At 38.6% G+C, this 23,712-nt stretch overlaps 2 protein-coding genes across 2 annotated transcripts in view; both read left to right on the forward strand.

Moving 5' to 3' along the window:
* Positions 1-23,712, forward strand: part of LOC307024101 (uncharacterized protein) — a 36,084-nt gene that overhangs the window by 11,873 nt on the left and 499 nt on the right. The window contains 15 exon segments of the mRNA XM_079657927.1: positions 3,541-3,673; positions 7,163-7,234; positions 8,223-8,312; positions 9,751-9,789; positions 11,905-11,939; positions 13,037-13,177; positions 13,431-13,485; positions 13,588-13,626; positions 13,838-14,082; positions 14,877-14,969; positions 15,511-15,603; positions 16,375-16,467; positions 18,792-18,884; positions 20,369-20,450; positions 21,211-21,317. Of these exon segments, the coding sequence (XP_079514053.1) occupies positions 3,559-3,673; positions 7,163-7,234; positions 8,223-8,312; positions 9,751-9,789; positions 11,905-11,939; positions 13,037-13,177; positions 13,431-13,485; positions 13,588-13,626; positions 13,838-14,082; positions 14,877-14,969; positions 15,511-15,603; positions 16,375-16,467; positions 18,792-18,884; positions 20,369-20,450; positions 21,211-21,317 (1,392 nt within the window). The 5' untranslated portion in view covers positions 3,541-3,558.
* Positions 10,356-11,865, forward strand: LOC307024105 (uncharacterized protein). Its single transcript, XM_079657932.1, has one exon. It carries the CDS (start codon positions 10,734-10,736, stop codon positions 11,523-11,525), a length of 792 nt encoding a protein of 263 aa, XP_079514058.1. The 5' UTR covers positions 10,356-10,733; the 3' UTR covers positions 11,526-11,865.

Here is a 23,712-nt window from a genome sequence, read left to right on the forward strand (position 1 = left end):
TTGTCCCCTTGAAAACCGTTACTGAACTGATTTTGGATATTTGTACTTTGATAACCATTAATCTGCCCTTCAATGTTGACCATTTTCCGGATCTTCTCGGAGATTCTTCAAATCCTGCCAAATGATGTGTGATGTCATTGCGGGCACAGTGCTCCAGCTGCACCGTCCAGGATCCCAGCATCTGCATGTAAAGGCATGATGGCGCACACAGCAGCAAGCTCAGATAGCGATGACAGTTTAATTTTGAACGTGTCTGAGAGCTCATATGAGGCTGAAGGATCAGTTTATGTTGTATCTGTTAGAAGTTTAGGAATTAGGTGCGTCAATATGGGCGATTATACGGTCATGTAGCCAGTGGTGGACTGGGAATAAAAATCATCCCGGGACTCTTGACCGGCCCACTTCGGTACCGCTAGTAAATTGTCAACGGGGGGAGTGGGGGATGTGCTAGTGACTTATCCGACCGGCCCACTTCGGTACCGGCCCATCGGGATTCGTCCCGATGGCCAGTCCGCCACTGCACCAAGCCCAGGCCACGTAAACTGTCAACGGGGGGAGCCTCGCTGCGGGGAAACGGTGTTCCTAGTGTCCCGATCAGAGTGGGAATAATAATAATAATAATAATAATCCGTGCATTTTATCCATTAATTTCCCCAACATTGTGGTAAAAAAACAACACGTTTAATCCATGTCCGTGTACTACAACTACAAAAAGCATCGGTTTGTTTTCTCATCAGGAAATGCAGACCGGCTCAAACAAACAATTTTTAAATCATCATCCTCACGATCATTTAATCATCATATGTTCGTTGAATTGACATGAAAGCACTAATAAATGTAGTTTCATCCACTTGAGTTTACAACTACAAAAATAATCGATTTGTTTTTATATCACATCCCACGGGAGGAAAATTCAGCAGCTCTCACTACCGATTTTTAATCCTAATTTAATCATCATCTTCACCACGATCATTTATGTTTATGTTCCCCGAATTGACATGAAAGCACTGACAAATATGAATATATTGTAGTCAACTTCATTAAAACGTTATTAACGTGCCTAAACTCAGTAATTCACCATTTCTACGAATGACAACACACTTTGTCCGTGTTTTGTCTCTCTCGCCGCACAGTGAAGCGTTCCCGCATTGACGACACTTCCGGCTTCCCCCAGAATTTCTCCGCGATGTTCGAAATTATTGATATTTATCGGAACAGTATCGCACCTTCTTTTTTAAACTGACGGTTCGAGATGACTAGTAGCCCAATATTTCATTGCACAACAGTTGTTGGGAGGTTGTCACAGGCTCTTTAAGCCCCTCCTGAAAAAACCCAGTCTGCTCTGATTGGCTTGCGAGAAAATATGGTGCACATTTGCTGTAGTTCACAAGCCATTAGGGAAATTAATCAGATGAGGAGCAGAGAACTCTAATGAGCTCTGGTTTTGTAACCTGCAACAAAGCTAAACAAATGTTGTACGCCTAGTAGGTTTTAGCAATACGTTTTTTTTTATAAACTCTTATTCTGTAAACAAAACAAAGCACATTGAATGGATACACAACTCTCTGAAATGTAAATCTATCTTGTGACAATCTTTGAAAACATTATCAAAAAAACGTGCATTTAATCAATGATGAATCTTTGCCATAACATTAATCAGGATTATTCTGAAACGCATAGTAAACCAGAACATAAGTGTCTTGTTTTTCAGCAGCACTGCTAGGAGCTTACACAAAGTGACGTTCATGACCACAGTGATCATTTGAGAGGGAATATTGATCAGAAGCCAGCAAATCAGATCATCATGCACTGAAAGAGCAGTTTGGATGTCAACACTGATTACGGCATAAGCTCTCTGCACAGCCTCTGTTTCTGTGTATTAGTGTGTGTGTATGCGTGTGTGTGTGTTTGTGTGTGTGATTGTGTAATAAGGCAGTGTGAAAAAAAAAAGTATAATTCAAAGTAAAAACAGTTGATGTAACCAGAGGCTTGTGTTTAATCTGATATGTAATCCTCTTTTGATGAGATTTTATGCAATTCACATCTCGCCAGTTGAAGGATCATGTCTGGAATATTAGGTTTACTTCCTGATGTACAGTACACAGTATTGGAGGTGGAGTGTATCTAAAGTACTGTACTTAAGTATAGGGCTGCTCGATTATGGCAAAAATCATAATCACGATTATTTTGGTCAATAATTGATATCACGATTATTAAATACAATTATTCATTGACTTTGAAAACATCCATTTATTGAACTTTAAATAACTTTAATAAATTAGACAAAAATAAATGAGATCAAATATGTTGCAGTGCACTGTCACAACCTATCCTTTTTTTTCGATGATGTTGTTTTCGTAATTGTGGCAGGCCAAAATCGTAATTGCGATTAAAAAACGATTAATTGCACAGCCCTACTTAAGTACCTCAAATGTGTATTTTTGTATTTAAATCGCCACTACAATTATTTGATAGCTTTAGTTACTTGCCACATTACATACTATATATTAAGAGTTTATAAAAATGATTTATTATAAATTAATCAAATAGATGATTGATAGTATGATTAATTGACATAATCATTTTATATTAAAAACGTTTTTTTATTGAGCCTTTGATCAAGATTCTCAAATCTGAAGATGTGATCCTTTTTTAAATTATTTTAGTAATTTCTATTTATTGTTCATACTAAAGCTGTCACTTTGGGCCCTGGGTAATTGCAAAACACATTTGTATTATTTTCTTAATTTTCTATATTCTTTATTTGGAGTCCAATAATATTAATTTTACTCGCTTTTTTTTCTAATTTTTACAAACCAAACCAAGTCTATATATGGAGATAATAATCATTAGATTATTCCATAATAATTTGACTCATAAAACAAACTTTTGGCAAAACTCAAAACTTCAGACGCTTGTTATGGACATTTGATAAATAATCCTAAAAGAATAAAATAATGTGATGACTCAACTAGTTGTAGGAGACATTTTTTACTTTTAGTTCTTTATATTTAGGTACATTTTCATGATAATACTTCTGTAATTGAACTAACTTTTTCAGTGCATGGCTATTATTTGTATCTGAGCAGTTTTACAGTTAGTCCTTATCGTTAGGCCAATGATCTGAATTCTTCCCTAGCCCTGAGTGTTAGCATCTTAATGACGGTGATGATAATGCTGAAACATTACATGAAACACATGCTGCACTTGTCCAGAGGAGGTTGTTTAGGAAGTGCAGCTCATTACAGCGAGGACATGGTTAGAAGGGACTATTTTTGTCTGTCAGACTGTAACATGAAGCGCCGACCCCACGTCAGATGTATAAATAACCGATTTTTCACCGACTAAGTGTCTGTTTACATTTATTGGTGTTGCACACCGGAAGACAAAGTGTCCATGAAGTGCGTCCTCATCATTTTTAATCCTTAAACCAGGTGGGCATCTGGGTCAGCTGCTCTTTGAAGTGTATGACTTGACATATGTTACGTGCCACATCCCGGACTAACTGTGTCCTCCTATGCGTTTGTTGCTCTTCTGCAGCCTGACCTGCGACTGGCAATGGACTACACGAACAACTCCTCCAACAGCTACACCTCCGGAGACACCATGAGCTCCTCCTTAGCCAACATTACCATCAGCGACCAGCACCACCAGGAGAACGGCATCATGAAAGGTCAGACATAAGTCAAATGTATTTATATGTCTCAATATCGCAAGGGTTTACAGTCTGTGCCGAAACAACCCTGTGTTCTTACAGGCTTGCTTTTAAGTGTGGCTCTTCCACTGGTTTTTTATTTACAATTGCACATGGTACTTTTTTACCTTGGATATCACAAAAAATAAAATAATAACAAGGAGCAGGCTTTTAATTGAGATGAAATAATATTTTATAATAATTATTTTTTTTATCCATTCCTGACCGTATACTATTTAAAAAAAAATCATCAAGATGATTAAGAGGGATACTCAAATCGGCAATAAATGTCACTTGTACATAATAGAATACACCTGCACAGTCAACAATGAAATACTTCCTAATTTAAAGTTTGCACCCATTTGATTGGCCAGTGCTGCAGCTCGCCAGATGACGTCGTATTGTGTTATTCTGCAGGAGCCTCATCAAATCATTACCCCCATTCAAATGAATTAGCAGCTGAGCTATTTCACACACTGTTGTTGTCTGTCTGACCATAATGACTAATCCTGATGACAGCATTCATATTATCTTCTCATCATTAAGTCATGGGTCAGCTCCGATGTTCTGGCATCTAACACACCAGCTTTACTCCGTCAGTGAGCTGTTAGAAATACACAACATGGTTTATTTATTATATCAGTTGCAGTTGAAACACATTTACTAATATTGAACATGTGCGCTTTAGCATATTAGCTTAAAAGAACAAGGTCTACAAAGATTATAATAACTGCTTCAATATATTTTATTTATGTGCATTGACACCAATGAATAATGTACTGTTCTTAACAGATAATAATAATTAGCTGTCTAAGTAAATATGTCATTGTATGAATTAAAGAGAAGTTCTGGATTGTTTTTAAGCACATATATAAATTAGCATTAATAATCTACTATGCCTACATAAAATTAAGCTATGTAGTTTTTATTAACACCATAAACATATTACGAAAGATCACTTCAAACTGTCTTCATATGTTCTTATAGCTACATTACAGTGCGTTATAAACCAATAATGACATGTTTAGTATCTGCCGATAGTTCCATGTTTCTAATCTTGAGAACAAGCTGACTTGTGGGTAATCTTTGTGGCCCACAAGTTGGAGTTTAACTCAACCTTTTGGCGCTTTAATCCCAGAGCATATTCTTAAAAGTTCCCAAAGAGAGGGATTTAGAAAGATTGAAATCTCCGAGCTGTTTCTTAAAGTCTCTGTGATCGGTACTGATTTGGGGCCGAGCCCGAGCCCCACAGTTTCAACTGTGCTTTGTTTAATCCCACTTTTACATAATGGATACAAGACATGCTAGAGTGCCGACTGCAGCTGCACTGTGCTCTGTAATCCAGGCATCTGGGTCAGAACGAGATCCTGTGGCACTGTACGCTACCAATTCAGTCCATAAACAATCAGGCCTTTAATGCTGCACAGAAAAAGACACATGTTATGAAAGGGTAAATAATGTCAAATGTTTCAGTTGCACAGTTATAGAATAAGTAATAACTGTCCTGGCACATTGTTCAGTAGCTAATAATCAGTTTCAGTTTCCTCATTCTCATCCCTTATATCCACCATGTGGCCAACTAGTGCGTAGCCTAGCTTTCTCCAGTTTACAGCCCTCATTAGTGCAGACGTTCTCCCTGTTTCCACTTTCCATCTTCTCACATGCAAACAGGAAGCAGCAGCAGCACACACAGTCTGTCAATGGTGAAACACAGAGTGAGTATCGTCAATCTGTTAGAGCGGAAACGTAGTTGGAAAGTGTGTTGCTTGTAGGATAAAGGTAGTTGAGTGGTTATAGTTGGTAGATGATGTGTAGAGCAGTACATTGTAATAAGGATGGTTTCAAAATGTTTTTCCTTTAATAAGTAATCAACTTAAAATTGGATGTTGTTAGTTTGAAAAGTTGATTTTCTCCAAAGTTAAAGTGGCTATGATTGATATCTTAAGAATAGATATATAAAAAAGTGGAAGGTGCCATTTATATTTGAACTAATTATCGATGTTCAGCCAACGATCAGCTTAAAGTCCTTATCTTGCGTAATTTACTGTAGCTGAAAGATCATAGAACTGTTTCAAAATGCATTAACTTGTTGGGTCTTATTCCAGTAACACGTGATATAGATCGAATATCGTTTCCTATTTGCTGTAAATCACTTGTTAATATCGGGAAAATGGGTCAAATTCAGAGGTATCCAGAAAAGTCTGGATTCAAACTTGCCGCTGCTTGGTGCTGTGTCGTGACGTCACGTGTGGTTCCGCGAATCCTGGTGAGTTCAGCCCGTCCCAGCATCACACAGTGTAGCATTGCTGGTATAGCCGCATTTCAACTTTGTGTATCAGTGTTTATCTCCGAGTTTGTCTTGTTTTTTCCGGATCATGGTGAAGAGGTGTGTCGTTGGCGGGTGTAGCAACACCAATCGGGATGGTTTTACCGTTCATTTGTTCCCGAAAGAGAAGGTTTTACGGGAGAAATGGGAGCGATTTGTGCGATCCGGACGGCAGCAGGGAGCCAGACAGCGGCAGCCGGGAACCACACGTGACGTCACGAAATGGCCTGCTTCCAGAAGCAAAGTTTTTTTATTGGACCTAATATTTTTCCTTTTTTTACATATTATTCAGTATGAAATAAAGAAACATACATTGACTATCTGTTGCATACACCCCCCAGAAATCAACTGCCAAAAAAAGTTTTTAATGTAAGATAAGGACTTTAATCTGCAACTCCCTCTCATGGAGCATTCTCATGACTTTCAATTTATTATTTTTCTGTCCAGCCCACAATTGTATTTGTTGGTTTACCCTCCATGCTTTCAGAGCATACATTTTAACATATAGCTTTTTTTCCTATAATTGTGGCCATTCAAATATAGAAATAATCTAGATGTAATACACAAAAAATACAATTGCTACAAATGTTATTTTTCTAACTCTTATGCAGTCTTGAAGTCCAATAGCATGATACATTCATGACAAATTGATCGTCCAAGCTCATTATAAATTGATTTAAGTTACTTTAAAGACTGTGTGGATACACTAGTTTAAATAAATGTCAGGATTTCTGCCTTTGAACATTGTCTAATGGGTTAAAAATTTGAATTTTTTTATTTCTATGTGCTTCTGTGAATATGGCTGAGGGAAATTAAGAAAGAAAGTGTTTTTTTTCAGAGTTTCTTGTGCATGTTTATAATGTACTAACAGATTGAACCTTCCCCAACATACCATTGTATTATTTAGGATGTAAGCATTTGGTCATTTTTGACTTTGAGACCTCTTTCATTGTGTTTTTATGGTTTGTTCTTGTCTTATTTCCTCATTTACAGGGAGTCAGGATTTAATAGCTAAATAACATTGACTTTTGCAAAGGTTTTAACCATTTTAATTCAATTTCACAGCTCAAAACAAGTGTCTCAAATGAATGTCTTTCATGCTGAACCTCCAGCCTGACCTTCAGTTAACCTTTATTCCTCAGAGCCTGAAGCAGCTGTCAGTGAAAACGAAGCTAAACCTGTGTCTGAGCTCTGTGACGACAAGGTGCACCCTGGTACGACCGCCTGCGCGCCTCATGTCTGACGCTCGGACTTTATTGACTCAACTTAACCTTCATTAAGCACGTTTCAGTTTGTATGCAGTTTTTCCACTTCATTTCTTTATCAATAACTTTTCCTTTTGTCAGAGATCTAATCCGAGAAATGTTAATCTCAGTTTCTTGGTTTTCTCCCACCCTTAAAATTTTCATTTTTTCAGCTCGTCTTGGTTTGAATCTACATATTTCTGCTTGTTTTCTTATTTATTGTGCCTTATATGTATTGCCCATTTATTCAAATAGTTTTCTGTTAATAGGCTAATTGATTTCTCAATGAAGCTTCTCAGCTGTACATGTTCGCACTTTTGTTCATTTAATTTCTAACAAAACATAATGTATACATTTCTTGTGTCTTCTGTGAAAAATATGTAACTTGTACAGCTGTCAGATAAATAAGTGAAGTACAAATACCCCCAATTTCCCTTTGAATTGTAGTGGAATAAAAGTGGAAAGTAGTACCTCAAGTTTGTACTTAAGGACAGTACTTAAGTAAATGCATTTCACGTTACATTCATACTGCTGCATGTACAGTAGCTATGTTCTCAGTACAAACACAGAGCGACAAACTACACAGGGAACAACATCTCTTCCCTAGTCACACACGAACATGGTGACTAACATGGGAAGTCATGTCTCTCTATGCCTGTGAGAATTAGCCACAGTAGCACTTCAGCCTGGGTGGAGCATGCTTTGATCATAAATAGTGAGAGTGACAGCGAGTCCTAAGATGTAGTGGAAAGCAAGGTCATCGGGTGGAAATACTCCTTGATCTGTTGAACAGCTCCTGGCTGTGAACGTGATAAATACCACAGCATGAGGTCAGGAGGTGTCGTTTCAGAGCTAATTCAGCTTTAATAAACCAGAGGAAAGTCTGTCAAATTAGAGAGATGTTTAGGGATGAGCTATTCCTATTTTTCTGACTGACTGACATCCATTTATCCTGCAGTGGAGACGTCAGAGAAGGCCGGTGTTGAAGCGGCAGGGCCTGAGCTCTCAGAAACAGAGAGCACTTCATGTGGAGGCGAGGGGCAGCTTGGTACGCCTCCGGTCTTTCAGCTGCTGTCTCTTTCAGCAGCTTGCGCTTTTAGTTGTTTTCCTAGTTTGACATTTTGGGAAATATATTCTCATTCTTGTATGAGAAGATTGATACCACTATCGGGTCTGTATGATTCAACAAATGAAGCTACAGCCAGCAGTCGGTTAGCTTAACGTTGATTAGCTTAGCCTAGCTTAGCTTGAAGACAGGAAACAGGGGAACTGCTTCCACAAATCTGTCCAAGCACCACTTTGATTTTATTTATTCATTTATTTAACAGGGACAGAGCACATTAATTAACATAACTGTAAATGTGCCAGAGTTAGCCAAGAGGCTATTTTTCATCTGTAGTCCCTGGACAGATTTTAAAAGTCAACCTAAAACACATTTTACACACACAAGTAAATACAATCAATTTAAAACATGCAACACACATTACTGGAATACTTAAATAAAACAATTTAAAAGACAGAACAATAAAATAAAAGAGCATGTTAAAACACAGACAGTGGGTTTTAAGGAGCAGATGATTGCTCCGACACTAAAGCTCACTGGCTAACATTGTTTGGCAACTTAAGATATGTTTTCAATGAATCAGAAAACACTGAAGTGTCCCATGGCAAAAAGTAAATTCTTTAAATATCTTGTTTTATCTGTGTACTTTAAACAATCTGTACCTAAAGTGTAACCTATCATGCAGGGTTTGTTATTAGAAAGCTTTATTTAGGCTAGATGTGCTTCCAGTCATTGTGCAAAGCTAACCCGCTGCTGTAGCTTCATGTTGAACATGCAGAAGTGAGTGATATCAATTTTCTCATCTAACTCTAAGCAAGTTTGGGAATTTCCCAAAATGTGGAACAATTTCTTCAATTTGTATGACCCAAAGCTGCTCTCGTGGTTGTACTGATTTAAATGTGGCTTGCTATCTTTTTCTTTCAGCATCATGAATGGAAAAGAGTGCTGTTTTTGTATTTTTGGTTTATCCTTTGGCTTGGCTTCATGCTTGCTGTAATGGTTGATGATTTGCTCCTTTTTAGAACTACACATGATCATAAACGGACATAAAAGATGGTTACATGCTGGCTATTTCAGAATGGTGGGAATGCGCCAAACCTCAGGCAGATTTAAGCGTCCTGTGATCTGTTAAACAGATGCAACAGAATGATGTTAGAAACAGCTGAAGCACCACATGGAGCAGGCCCTTTGGTGCGGTTCTGCTGCACAACGTCACACTCACATAAACACTGTTTGCATATTCATCTCTTTGTTTTTCAATGATAAATGTAACCTTGATTTGCTCTGGGCTTTCTGCATTAACTGAAGACATGCTGTGTGTGGGCTTTATATTGATTTCTTTGCAGTGAGGGAGTGTATTGATGACTTAAAATGACAGAAAGTCATTACTCATATATGTTTCCATTTGTCTCATCATGTTCAGCAGCAGCAGCAGCAGGAGGAGGAGGAGCAGCTTCAACAGGTAGGCTGTTAAGTATTTGATTGATTGCACTTGGGCTGTATTTAATGACTGTAGCTGATGGATATGAATACAGTTAGGACACCAGGACTGTTTTATGTGATACCTGACGGGGTTTAATTGGTATTTACCAATACATTAAACCATAGAGAAGGGTCATTTTAGATGCATTTTATGTGTAGTTATTAAAGTAAAAGCATTTTCATTACACTTCCCAAAATGAATTGTACAATTTACACAAACTGTACTATTTGACTTTATATGTCTGATCTATTATTTGTATAAAAACGCAAAAGCAAAGCAACATTTTACATAACATGAATTCAATTAAATATTTAAACTTTAAAAAAAGACATCTGTCACATAGCAAAAAGCATCTTCAACATGTTTTAGATAATATTGTGATTTAAAATGTAAAGTATAAGTCAAAATGATTTAACATAATAAATGATTTGCAAATGTAATTGTATTTTGTATGCATGCACATTCATTATAAATGAATGTATTAATGTATTACTTATACATTTTATTATTTTATACTATTTTATTTTTATAATAATTTTTATTTTACACTGTAAACGTCTATATTTGTTGCAGTGTCACAATCCAGACTGCATACACTTTATATAGCTCTATAATTGTTATATTTAATTATTATTATTATGGAAAGGAATATGTTAGTAGTCTGTTGTTCATTCTGTTCACTTGAATGCATCATGTGTCAGCCTGGTGTGATGCATTAATGTCCATTTCCATCTCATTTTATTTTCATGTGAAAGTTTCTTTTCCACCATTGATCACATCTCACCTTTTTATAGCTCTCTGTTGTTCTGTTTATGGAAATAGACTTTTTTTTACTTTGGTCATGGATGGCATTTGTCCAGTTCTGTCCCATCTTTAATTATATATTTTTGTTTCAATGGGGAGATGGAAAACAAGTGATGTGAATGTCATCATTAATCTCCTTTCCAAACAAATTAGCAAAGCCTGCTTCTGGAGACTGCAGTGACTTTGTGTTTGCGGGCGATGGAGCCACTAGGGAGGGCATTGACTCCATGGGAGCTTCCTGCCCCATGGACCCAGGAAATGAGGCGGTGGAGGAGTGTGGGAAGAGGCTAAGTGAGTCTTTATGGGCCTCTGAAGACCTCAGCCACGGGTCGGAGATAAGACGGGACGACATGGCGAGCCCTGCAGCCGTGGACTCTCAAAGGGCGATCAGCCTGGATGCCTCCGAGTGCCTGAGTGAAACCAGCAATCTGCCCGGGATGTCTTTGATTCGGAGCGCTGCTTTGGAAGACCTGACGTCCATTGGGGAAAAAGAGTTGTTGGTCAATCAAGGAGAGACAGACAGCTCTGAAAAAGATGAAGCCCTTTTAACGTTCGAAAGCATGCCAGCAGAAAAACAACAAGTTCAAAGTCTGTCACACGCTGACTCTCCTTCAGAAGATCTTAATGGCAGCAGGAACATTTCCGACACGGACAGCCTTTTAACCAAAATGCCATCCGATACGGCGACTGAAAACAGCAGCAGTGACTCATGGTTACACAGAGCCGGCTATTCAAAGCCTGACATTTCTAATGACTCAGACATAATGAGCATGAGTGCGGCTCTGACCACTGGTACCGCTGAGCTCCGCCAAACTCCCCCCCAAAGCTCTCTGGGCAGAAAGTCTATGGTGCCGGTCCCTATCTTCAAAGGTCTGTTTGCTGTCATAATCACCAGAGCCCTCCTCAGTTAACTCCTTCCACTTCTTTCTTTTACAACGCAGCTTCTACCGTATGCCATGCTGCACTCTCCCTAAGACTTTTTCTATTGGAACGTAAACTATTTAACCAGAGGAGAAGCTTGTTGTCCTCCCTCCCCACTTTTTCTTTCATGGCTCCATCTTTGCTCACTCTGCTGGTTATGCGTTCCCCAATAAAATCCACTTTTTTGGTTTCCACATTGTGTCACCATGCATGCTGCATATCACCAATATTTGGTTTAGTTTTCTGTCTAATTTGAATGTCTTTAAGCACACACTTTTCTTAATTTAGTTCACCTGGGTGGAAATAAGGAAGACATCAAAGATAATAAACGTGTTATTTAAAGTCTGCCACTCTCTCTTCTGTCTATAGCTCAAGCAAAGATCGATAACGCCTCTGCAGATAAGGTATGTGACCAAGAATCGTCATTTCTTTTATTTAGGGGAATATTCTGGTTTCTTACAAATTGGATCATATTTTGCAGCTCTGTCCATTTCTCTGTTACTGTATCATTTATTCAGAAACATGGCAACACTGGAGAAAGAATCATTCGGTTAGATTGTAAATGGATCTCCAGGTGAGAAAATCTTGCGAGAACTCTTGCCTGACGACCTTTCCTACACAAGGTCAATGCCTTACCTCAACCGTCTTGCGAGAGTTCCACAAATCGAGGGTAAAAATCTGGAAAAGACTGTATCATAATAACAAAGGCTCTTAGAGGGTAGGATGGATGCTTCTACAAAAGTCCTACCCTGGTGTTTATTTCAGTCAAAGTTTATTATAACCATGACTACAATCCTTCTCTAATCAAAAACTTGACCAAAACCTATTTGTACCACTGACATGGTATTGGATTCAAAATATAATATATTGCACTTGTTAGCTTTTTGACTAAACATCCATCAGTTACAGAACAATATTATCACACATTTTCAGTCAAGTTTGTTTTCACCTGATAATTGTTTAAGTCCAATATTCTCTCTCTTTTTGCTCTGTTTTTGGTCTCCACCAACAACGTTTGTTCACCATTAAATGTTTGTGTTTGCTATTTCCAGCGGAGTACAGTATATATATTTGTTGTATTTAATTCAGCTGCCTCATTGCAACTATGCTGAAGTTGTTGTCCCCAAAACCAAATACAAAAGTTTGCTGTTCAAGTATTATATATGTTTTTAACTGTGATTTGAATGTGCTGGAAGCATTGGATTAAAGAATAGCATTTATCTTTATCATGTAGTTTGGAGCATTTGTTTCACTGTCCGACTTTAATTTGTTGTTACACTGAGCGTGCTCCCACATCTATGCCATTTTTACAACTGATAGAAGACGTTAAAAATAAGACCCATGTTGCATAAAACCAGAACAATCCTTTGCCATTTTGTTTGTGAAATACATTCATTCCTTTCTGTCATTTTCCATTTGTTCACTCATTCCTCTTTTATGTTCATTGTCATTAGAACTTTTGATTTTTTTATTCCTTTTTCCTTTCCTCCCTGTCACAAAGACCCCAACTGCTATCAAACCAACCTCTTCCCCTAAAAGACCATCCCCAGTCACCGGGGGCAACAAAACAAACTCTCCCTCCGGAAACAGCCCCAGCTCCATCCCCATTAAAAGCAGCAGCCCGGGGCCCCGGCAGCCCGGAGTAAGTACACCTCTGAATGCTGCTGAGAGTTAGGAGCTGGGCGGGGGTCAGGTGGTCAAAGATGGCTGCTCAATGTCCTTGTCTGGGTTGAGAAGGCACCCTAACATTCATTTGTTTGATAATGAATCATCCTTTACACCAATTTTGACATTCATTTTTTATGATTATTGTCTCCAAACATGTTTTGATTACTTGCACTTGAATAAAAGCAGCTTTCTTGATGTTAAAGCAGCGTCTCTTCTCTGTTTTTCAGGGTCCCGGTCTTGCAAAGTCTCAAACCCAAGGAGTGAAATCAGCAGCTCAAGCAGGTACAGAACCAACACTTCTCATTTGTATTCTTTTCATTTGTCATTTTATAAGGTGTACAATTTAAGAATTACTTTTGATTTGTCATATTTTTTGTGATGCAGCTAGTGCCAAGAAACCTCCCACTCCAAAAAATCAAAAAGGTAAAAAAAAAGAAGAAGCAAATCAATAGCAATCACTTTTAGCGTCCCTTAGGCACACTGCCACAGTCTGATCCGGTCCTGGATCAAACTTGGTCAGCTTTTAGTCCCCAGAGCTCCTAGTCTGATTATACTTTTATTTATTCTTTCACTTCCATCCTCTACTGAGGACTTTTTCGAAACCTCTGACTCATTGCTTCTCTGATTGCTCAAGATGGGAGTGGCCATAGCAGCCCCGGCACTAAATCTCCCTCCAGCCAACTCTCTGCGAAGGCTGCGGCGGAGGCCAACAAAGTGAAGAAAGTGGCGGTGGTGCGTTCTACGCCCAAATCCCCGGGCTCGCTGAAGAGCCGCCCCCCCGTCCCTCTGGCTGCAGCAGCTCCAATGCCCGACCTGAAGAATGTCAGGTCCAAGGTCGGCTCCACAGACAACCTGAAGCACCAGCCTGGGGGGGGGAAGGTAACTGAACTTACATTGATGTTACACTGAGTGCACATCATAGTGCATGCAGATTTAAGACTACACTGTGATCTCCAGATCAGAGGTTTAGATAACGCTTTGGAACTAGAACTGTTTGGAAGGTTCAAACCTCATGAGGACATCCAGGGAGATGTGCACTGACTCGTTCCTGACATTTCTTGATAAAAGCAAGAAAATACCTTTTTTTTTTTACAAAAAAGGCGTAAAATCTGGCTCCACCCACTAAGATTTGAGTCAGCCAATCAGCATTCTTCTGCTTCCAGAGTCTCTGATAAATATATTTGGAATTAAAACTCCAATCTGCCCTTTGATGTCCTGTCTGATCAACACAATGTACTTGTCTATGTGTGTGTGTGTGTGTTGAATGTGTGTGTGTATGTGTTGAATTTGTGTCTGTGGTCCGTTTTAGCACTGCATTGTTCTATTTCAGTGTATATGGTCACATATCTAATATTCTATCTATCTATCAATGTAACCTATCTGCAAAAATTGAAAGGATTCTGTGAACCAAAATGAAATAGTTAAAAAGTCTTATCTCACTGACATTTAAATGGTAGATCAAATAAACAGAAGAGAGGATGTCACTTATTGTTTAGTGAAGGAATGAGAGGAGGATTTTCCGAAGCCTCTCTCTGAAGTAGTATCACCTGAAGCTGCATGTTACACAAAGCAACACGACGGTTAACAGCATGGTCAACACCTCTCTCAGTCCTACTCTCACAGCACATGTTTCAAACCCACAAATCTAAAAGCTGACATTTTCATTCTTCCAGGTACAAATCCTTGAACAGAAGTTGGATTTTAGTAGTGTCCAGTCTAAGTGTGGCTCCAAAGGCAATATGAAACATGTACCCGGTGGCGGCAATGTGAGTAACTGAGGGATGAACTCAACACCTGACTCTTGAGTATCTCTGCAGTTATGATCATCAAAAAACAGCTTTTGGTAAAAGAAGGAAGTGCTCTCTCTTTTCTTTGTGCTCTCCATTTTGTAATAGAAGATGGACTTCTCAATGGACTCACAATCTGCTCAATTAGACACTGAAATATGTTTTTTAACTATTAGTTCACTAAAAGATCAAGGTGCATTTAGCCAAAAGTCCACTGCTTTAATGTGTTAAAGTTGGCATCTGTAACAATATGGTCATTTTGTAGACTCACGTATTACTGTTTATCTATCCCTATTTAATAACATGCACTTAGTATATGAGAATCCCCCCAGTAGTATCTGCAGTAAATGTGATATGTGACACACTAAGTTATGGATGGCAGCTTTAATGAAATGATCAAAAACCTGCTTTAATCTCCATCTCTTCAACATCTTAGTTCTTCCATGTTGGGCTGATCCCCTCCTGCAGTTATTCTCAATGGAATTAAGGACTTGTATTTCTTCTTCTCACACCTTCGCAGGTCCAAATCCTTGACAAGAAGCTGGAGTTACCTAATGTTTCATCTCGTTGTGGATCTAAGGACAACATAAAGCACACCCCTGGAGGAGGCAAGGTGAGTGGGTTTCACTTGGAAAGCATTTCCTTATTTCTTTCTGAGCTGAAATAGATAATACCCCACATTGAGGAAACGTTCACAATTAAAAAAATACAACAAGTCAGTCTCTTTGAAAAGCATAGCGTAGTTTTGGTACAGCACATACGCTATACAGATACATTATGTTTCTGTGTTCTGACCCTTTGATGAAGTAAAAGAAAATGTTGATATTACAACTTTAATTAAATGGGACTTTGTAGTTTTTATTGTAATCATTTGCCTTACTTCTATTTGGGGATATATTGTTTCAATCATTTGGGGTTTTGTGTGATGTGGTATGACTTGTTATAATACTCATTCAAGTTCTGCAGTCATAAGTAGTGTCTATTTCTCTACTGTTTTCAAGCTGATTGATGGACGTTTACTCAATAAAGTACTAAGGGTTCTCCTAATAGAGTGTTTATTCAAATGTAAAACATTTAATCTTTTACCCGTGCACATGCCAAAAAAACATGCATGGACATGTTTGCCCATGAAGACACCCAATGAAGAAGGATCAGTACAGTGTGGATTCTTTTTGTTTTGCCCCTTTAAAGGCCAACTTGCATCTCTCATTTCTCCCCTCTCCACTCTGGCTCTCAGTCTGGATTAGCATTGAAAGCACTACAATACTATAGGAAGAAAAAGAAAGGGCTCTCTATTTTTCAAATACATGAGAAAGAAGATGGACTTTCAGCTCTCCCCCTGTTCTCTCCTCCAGGATAACCGTCTTTCATATCAACTTTCCAGGTTCAAATTGTTGAAAAGAAGCTGGACTTAAGCAGTGTGCAGTCCCGGTGCGGCTCCAAAGATAATATGAAACATGTAGCGGGTGGAGGCAATGTGAGTAGATCGGAGGGGTGGCCCCTGGCAGACTGCAGGGGCCCAAAACCCTTGCTGTAACTCAGACTGCATCTTCACTGAGGAGGGTCTCAGCGTGCACAGAGCCTCCTGTGTGTCCCCTCTGACCTCCATGTGATCCAACACTGCTAACCAGAGGTGTGGACTTGAGTCACATGACTTGGACTCGAGTCAGACTCGAGTCATCAATTTGATGACTTGAGACTCGACTTGACAACATCACAAAACACTTGCGACTCGACTTGGACTTGAACACCAATGACTCGGGTCTTGACTTGGACTTGAGCCTTCTGACTTGAGGTGACTTGATAATTTAATTCAGGGGTCTCCAACACGCCAATCGCGAGATGACGCTAGAAGAGCAGACTCCCGTCGGGGAGAGCAGAATCTTCAGCTGCTCCTACTCTTGCTGAGAATCCTTGCAGGCAGGGGCGGGTCTTTATTTAGCTACCATGCGGCCAATCATATACACAGACACACTAGGATCATACCATTATGTGAAAGAAGGGTTGGGGGCACAGCATGTGTAGTGGTACAGGCTAGCTGCACAGAGCAACGGGGAGACGGATTGAAATGCAAGCACGTCGGAAAAAGTCAAGAAATTAGCGAAAACCGAAAAAAGAAGCAGCATCTGGCTGCATTTCAATGATATTGTAGAAAGCAAAGCTGAGTGCAGGATTTGTAAAATGACAATAACCTTCAGAGCAGGGTTTTTTTTTGGTAACCACTCAGGATTTATTGTCAGAGGTGGGAGAAATTCAGATCTTGTACTTGAGTAAAAGTACCAGAGTGTAGGAATACTCGGTTACAATAAAAAGTCCTGCATTCAAAATGTTACAAGTAAAAGTACAAAAGTATTAGCATCAAAATATACTTAAAGTACCAACTGTAGAGGAATCTAGATTCAGGTGTTCTCTTCCCCATAGAGACCACCTCGCTGCACATTATCCCTTGCATAAAGATAGATTGTGGGTCCCTTATAACATGTTGTACACAGTGGAAATAAACATTCTGGTTACCTCCACATCAGGGATCTTATACATTAAACTCCTTCTGAATCAAACCGTCACGGTAGCCTTACCTTACTGATCCCTCTTAAATTAGAAAATAACACGTTACTTTACCAGCAGAGAAAATAGATTATTGAATTATTAATGTGACTAATAAAGAGCAGTTTGATTATTAAGTATTATTCTGTTGATCGATGTCATTAAATTTGGTGAAAAGCACATAATGACTTGTTTATGACTCGTTTTGTCAAAGTGTAGGACTTGGACTTGACTTGAACTTGCCCATCCTGACTTGAGACTTGACTTGGACTTGAGCGCAAAGACTTGAGACTTGACTCGGACTTGCAAAACAATGACTTGGTCCCACCTCTGCTGCTAACCCCTATTAATAGTTGTATCATAAGTACACAGCCATGAGCAGTGGTGACTACAGGAGACATGAACACCTGGTAAAAAACCTGGTACATGTCCCTAAGTGCAGTGCTATAGTACACAATCCATTTTTATATTGTACTTTTTACTTTCCTACAATTATATTTATTTTAATAGCTATATTTACAAAATATATGAAGAATAGTTATAGATTAAATCAACCAACAGTTTATACAATTAGATTTGCAAATATTCTGTCTGTTGGCAGACATTTGTAATGCCTTTTTTTGTGGTTCTCAGTCGAGATTATTAGTTACTTAAGTTGTAATTTGACCAAATAAATTGAGGACAAGTAACAACTATCACCAGACTACTTTGATCCTGAGGAACTCTTAAAATATGAAGATTCTCAGGCACGTTCTGCACTTATAAGAAGTTTTAGAGAAAAAAAATTGACAATTTGACATGAGATATACTGATATACTCCTAAGTAACAAGGATCAGTTGGGTTAGGGTTAGGGTAAAATTCCCATTTCATAAATGTTATAATTGACCCGTGTTGGCATGTGCACAGCGTATGAATGTGCCTGCCCGTGAAGACACCAAATGCAGTATGATAGTATTGTGTGCATTCTTTGATTATTTTACATTTTTGGACATGCCCCTTTGAAGCATTGCAACGTTTATCTTTTTATTTCTTAATCATTTGTTATCACACCTAACTTTGGGTAAAGATTTCCATTTAAAACCCATGAAAAGAAGATGGACCTCTGAATGAGGTGTGTGAAGTCACACTGTGCTCAGTAAGACAGTCACCTCTGACCCCCCCCCCCCCCCCTCTTCACTGAGCCCTGGTTCCCCCTCTCTCTAGATCTGCCTCTGTTCCTTCCTCCAGGATAACCGTCTTTCATATCAACTTTCCAGGTTCAAATTGTTGAAAAGAAGCTGGACTTAAGCAGTGTGCAGTCCCGGTGCGGCTCCAAAGATAATATAAAACATGTAGCGGGTGGAGGCAATGTGAGTAGATCGGGGGGGTGGCCCCTGGCAGACTGCAAGGGGCCACACCCTTCCTTCACTGAGGAGGATGTCCGCATGACGAAGCCTCCTGTGTGTTCCCTCTGACCTCCATGTGATCCAACACGGCTAACCTCCTCCTATTAACAGCGTTATCATTAATACACAGGCATGAGCATTAGAGTGGACCTGACCCTAGATCAGGGGGGTAACAATAGTTACTTATGTTTTACACTTTCCTGCATTCATAAACCAGCTCTAGTTACTTTACACAATGTTGTTTACATATAAAACATACCAGAGTTTTTTCAAATATGATGCAACAATTTTTACAATTAAAGAAAAAATGATTTGTCAATTGAAATAAAAAATGTAACATTTGAATTACTGATTAAATTACTTAAAACTCCTTTTTTATTGTTCCAGCCTTTAAAAGGGACCTTTATCTATTGTTATTTATATGACAATTGAATATAAAAAATGTCAGGCTACGGCATTTGTTTTATATAAAAATGCACCTCAATTAAAACAGTGAAAATCTATTTACATGAGAAATACTAATATCATTTTAAAAAGAAAAGTTATTTTATTTAACACTTATATTAATTTACATTTTCATTATAATTTAATTTACATTTGTACTTATTTAAATGTTTGATACTTACATTCTTTTACTTTAATGAGATGGTTTTTTTTACAGTATGGGATTAGTACTTGTACTTCCTCCACCATATATGTATTTCATCACCAGTAGTGAGTGTGCTCTGAATCTCAGATGTGAACTAGTTCTGATAAATGTGAGATTCTTTGGCCGAGTGCTCTGGCAGCTCTCAGCGTTATGTAATGCTCATGCTCCTCTGTAAGCTGATAACTGTTGAACCTGTGCTGTCGCTTTTACTGTGATCAGAACGTATTACCAACCCAAACCGGCCCCTCAACGAACATGCATGAACCCGTGTGTTTCTGTTGTTCTTCACCTTAATCCAATGTGTGTTTAGCAAATGCAGAGAAAAGTGATGATGATCTTAATTCCCTTGTGGTGAAGCGCACTAATTGTGACACAGAGGAGAAGGAGTCGTAACAAAGAGTCCCTGTCCTCTCTGTGCCTGCTGTGGTGCGCTCTGATGACCTCAGAGCAGAGACTGAGCGCTTTGTGGATCCAGACAAACGGCCATGACAGGAGGGATGAGACTCTGTGATGCACACGCAGAAATAAGGCTCCGTCATGAGCAGTGCATGTGAAAGAATGCAGAATATGATCCGTTACACTTAACGTCTTAACTCAAACTGGATCGTTTTCTGCATTTCTTTCATTAACACTGTCACAGACTGTAGAACATGACCTGAAACTCTAACCCTGTGTGTCTTAACGTATATGATGTTTGCTTTTAGCAGCAGTTCCTCTGTAGTTGCATGTTACCGGGTTAATAGATATTTGTTTGACTTTGAATTGACTTGTCTGTGCTCTCTGTGTTTCCCCTTCACAGGTTCAGATTGTGCACAAAAAGGTCGATCTGACCAACGTTCAGGCCAAATGTGGATCTAAATCCAACCTCCACCATAAGCCAGGTACATTTGTGTTCGTAGTATCCTCTATCAAAATCTTTAAATCTACACATGCAATAAAATACTTTTTACTTTCTAGCTTTTAGAGCTCCTTTAAACGTAGTCTTTATGCAGCAGGCTTGGTTTTGGTAGTGCTCTGATGTAACTACACCTTTTATAGGGAATGTTATACTTTCTACTTCACCGCCACATTCATTCTACAGCTAAAGTTAATATAGTTACCATCCAGATTTTACATCAAATATATATATTAAATAATAAACGATTAAACCAGTGATTCCAGCCTAAATCTTGTGACAAAAGTCAGTGTCTAGTTGCGGCTCCTTGTTACGTCTCAATTTCCTTCATTCCTTCAAAAAAAGCTACAATTTGAGACAGGTCCAACCAATTAATACAAATGTGCGTATCAGAAGTGTTTCCCCTGAGACCTATCTGGAGATCTATCTGTGGAGGGGCCCGACCCCTAGTTTGGATCCACTTGATCTAATACGGCAATATATTATAAAATAACAGCTACAGGGACATTTTACAGCAGAACAAGTACTTTCACCGACATTTTTTATTTAGTTTGTAATCATTGTGTACTTTTACTTTGTTGTATTTGTACTTCAGTAAAATATCTAGGATGTCTTCTGCTGCTAGTCTTGTGATTTTATAGGAATTGATTTCATGTTAACTTTCTCTTATTCATATATTTATATTTATGTTGATAAATACGTCTTTATGTGGTTATTTCTGGTACTATGCATTTTGTGTTCATCAGGTGGTGGGAATATCGAGATCAAAAATGAGAAGGTGGAGTTCAAAGGTCAGTCTAAGGTCGGCTCTCTGGGAAACATCGGCCACGTCCCTGGAGGGGGGCAGAGGAGGGTAAGCACACTCATGTTGAAACTAGATCTTCTTTAGTCTGCTGTCACCCTTCTTCATACGATCACTTCCTGCTGGCCGAAGCTTTAGCCTCTACAGCTGGAGAGTTTCATCACATCTGCATGCTAATGACCAAAAGAACAACAGCACCTGAACTCAGCAGCACTATATCCTAAAAGAAGAGAAGCATTTTTCACTTTCTTTATTATGAAAAGCAAGATGGAATCAGCTTTATTGCTAAATATAGGTGTTCACATACGAGAGATGTTCCTTCTTATTTTGTGGCTTGACATTCAAAATAAAGTACATTTAAAAATGAATATATACAAAACATTTCAATTAAAGGTGGGGTATGTAATTTTGGAGAAACCAGCTTAAGTGCGCTAGAATTTGAAAATACACAGCCGGAACAAATCTGCCACTTCCTTACAGAGCCCCTCCTCCAACACACGAACGTGCACATGACCAATGAGGGCAAGAGATAAGTTTGTGCACAGATGGAAGACTGACAGGCAGGTAGGCCGCGGCTAAAATGATTGGTTGTAGTTTTTACAGTATTACGGCTTCCACAGGTGACATTTTTTTATGGATCTTTTGTCAAAATACTTAAGATATTTATTGCTATCGGGATGTTAAGAGCATTCCATGGAATATAACAAAAAGTGTATCTCGAGCCGGTTTCTCAAACTTACCTACCCCACCTTTAAATAAAAAATACTATATACAGCTATACAGCTGTTTAAAATATAGGATGGAGTCTTCAAATGTTTAAGGTATGTAAAATGTAATACTTGATGTAGAAGTATCGAAGTGCAGGAAATATAATTAACTGTTTGAATTAGTTGGTTGAGAAAAGAGGATTGCACTCCAAAATGTAAACTTTTCAGCAGTCTAAGTCGTGCTTTAAATGCTTAGCAGACTTTTTCTAACCCACAATGCAGCAAATGATTTCAAATTTTAAAACTTTGGTTTAAAAGAAACCATTTTAAGAGCTCAAAACAAACCGGTAAGTCGTCCATCTCTCACCCCATTCTTCCCTGAGCTTGCTGCTTTTATTCTTGTTTTGTTCAAGCTTCCATCTTTTGTATCCAGTTGTTGTCATCATAGACCATTGATTTGTCATCATTATATTTAGTTTCTTCATTTTGTTCCGTTGTGTTTTGATTTCTGTTGATGCCATCGCATTTATTTTTGTCGCATGCCTCATCATTCCCTGTGTGGGGTTCCTCTGTAGAGGGAGAAAGGGAAGGAAGCAGAGGGGAGTTCCTCAGGCAGCCCCTCAATCCCCTCCCCCGCTGTCACCCCCCCCCCAGTCACCTCAGACTGTCCCTTCAGCACCCATCACACCCATCCTGACGAACCCCCTCATAAAGATTGAGGACTCCCGTAAGTACTCACCAGCTGTGTGTCGGAGAAATACTTAGATACTGCAGGCTGAAACCACGTGCACAACTGAGCATTACAGCGCTGTGTGATGAACGTGCCAGAAATATGCTGCCATAAAAGCTGACTGAGTCATCAACACTGAAAATCTACTATGCCATACAAAATGAGGAAAGTCATGATGTAGCAGGTCACATAAGATTCGTACACAAATCAGAGTATAGTAGGTCTAGAAAATCAAAGTGGACATATGTGGACATTTCGGACAAAACATGGGAAAACAAGGTCATAATATCTTGCAAAAGTCACTGACAACAACATAGTATACTAAGTAGGAATATCAGACGAAACTAAATAGTATGTAATACAAAAAAAAACAATCCTAATAGTTTGTTAAAAATATAAGAACAAACATCATGGCATAGTATGTTGAAAATGTGCAAGAAGAAAGACATACTGAACATGTGAAATATCAGAAACGGTCATATGTCGAAAACATTGCTAAAAACTCATAGTACAGTAGGTCATCAAAAGGTAAAAAAAAACGTATAGTATGTGATAAAATATAGGCCTATATATATTTTATTAAATACTATACGGTTTATGTATATATCAAAAAATCAAAAAATAAATACATTTTAAAAAAGGGCGGTGGTGGCGAAGTCCATAGGAACTTGGCTTGGCAACTGGAAGGTCAACAGTTCAAGTCCCGGCAAGACCAAGTGCTACGAGGTGTCCCTGAGCAAGGCACCGTTCCCTACACTGCTCCCCGGGTGCCGTACATAATGGCAGCCCACTGCTCCTAACACTAGGATGGGTCAAATGCAGAGAAACAATTTCCCCACGGGGATTAATAAAGTATATCAAATATATATATATATATATATATATATAATATATATATATATATCATAAAAATATCATGTATAGTATTTCCAACCCTATATATGCAAAAGGAAGGACAAGTTATTCATTTAAAAATTTCAGAAAAATAACAAAAACGGTGTCAAACATT

This window comes from Notothenia rossii (assembly GCF_949606895.1).
Source record: "Notothenia rossii genome assembly, chromosome: 11".
Classification (NCBI taxonomy): Eukaryota; Metazoa; Chordata; class Actinopteri; order Perciformes; family Nototheniidae; genus Notothenia; species Notothenia rossii.